Source organism: Cetorhinus maximus, unplaced genomic scaffold (assembly GCF_964194155.1).
Source record: "Cetorhinus maximus unplaced genomic scaffold, sCetMax3.hap1.1 HAP1_SCAFFOLD_3065, whole genome shotgun sequence".
Classification (NCBI taxonomy): domain Eukaryota; kingdom Metazoa; phylum Chordata; class Chondrichthyes; order Lamniformes; family Cetorhinidae; genus Cetorhinus; species Cetorhinus maximus.
Window position 1 is genome coordinate 1 of NW_027598993.1, and position 1007 is coordinate 1007.

A 1007-nucleotide genomic window follows, 5' to 3' on the forward strand; every position below is an offset into this window, starting at 1 on the left:
GGCCCCGATCGGTCGAGGCTTCGACAGCGCGTCCCATTCCTTCGGCAACGCTCGCAGAGAGCTCAGTGCGTCGTGGACGCGCTTTGGTACGTCCCGAGGTGGCGACAGCCTTTGTGGAAACACAAGTTCGCTCTTTCCCCATCTCTCCCGTAAAACCTCTGCGCCGCCCCCTCACCCGCCGCCGGCCCCCCCACACCCCCCAACGAACCCCCTCGCTCACCCAGCGGCTGCCCGGCGATGATCCTGCCGTCCTCCGCCGCCACGGCCGTCCGGGCGGTCCTCTCGTTGGCGTACTGGACGAAGGCGTAGCCCTTGTGCACCGAGCAGCCCACGATCTTGCCGTACTTGGCGAAGAGGCCCTCCACATCTGTCTTCTTGACCACGGCCGTGTTGAGGTTGCCGATAAAGACCCGGGAGTTCAGCGACCGCGGGTCATTCTTGTTCGTCACATTGCTGGCCATCAGTTTGGCGGCCATGAGGCTGTCATACCCCTGATGGTGGTGGTTGGGGGCAGGGGTGGGGGTGGGGTGGGAGAGGGGGGAGCGGGCAGGTTAATGGGAGTGGGGGTGAGTTGGCAAAGGGAGGGGGAGGGAGGGAGGGGGTTAAAAAAGCAAAAAGAAAATTGAGCGCTGAAAATTAACACCTACCACTCCACTAACCATAGCACCTTGTCCGTTCCTCCACCCAACACCGCAACCCCAATTCACATTGCGTCGCGCCTCACGTTGGCAGCCAAACCTTCAGCCACCTAGGCTCGAGTGCTCCCTCCTTAAACCTCTCCGCCTCTCGCCTCCTTTAAGACGCACCTTAAAACCTACCTCTGCGATCAAGAGCCCGAGATGGCGAGCTCTTTGGTCACCAGACCCAATACCTCTGCACATGTCTCGGTGTTAACATTCCTGTCAGAAATCGCTCCCGCGAAGCTCCTTGGGACCGTCTTATAACGTTAACACGTGCGTTGTCGTTTCCCCTGCCCCCGCCAACCCACTCCCTGCACCGCGGGCCTG

The 1007-nt window shown here is 61.1% G+C and overlaps 1 protein-coding gene across 1 annotated transcript; it reads right to left on the minus strand.

The window, feature by feature from the left end:
* Positions 1-220: 220 nt before the first annotated feature.
* LOC144677787 (heterogeneous nuclear ribonucleoprotein C-like) lies at positions 221-487 on the minus strand (the record flags this gene model as incomplete). Its single annotated transcript, XM_078537808.1, has 1 exon — positions 221-487. A coding segment is annotated over exon 1 (256 nt), but the record flags the coding sequence as incomplete, so codon positions are not given.
* Between the last annotated feature and the right edge of the window lie 520 nt (positions 488-1007).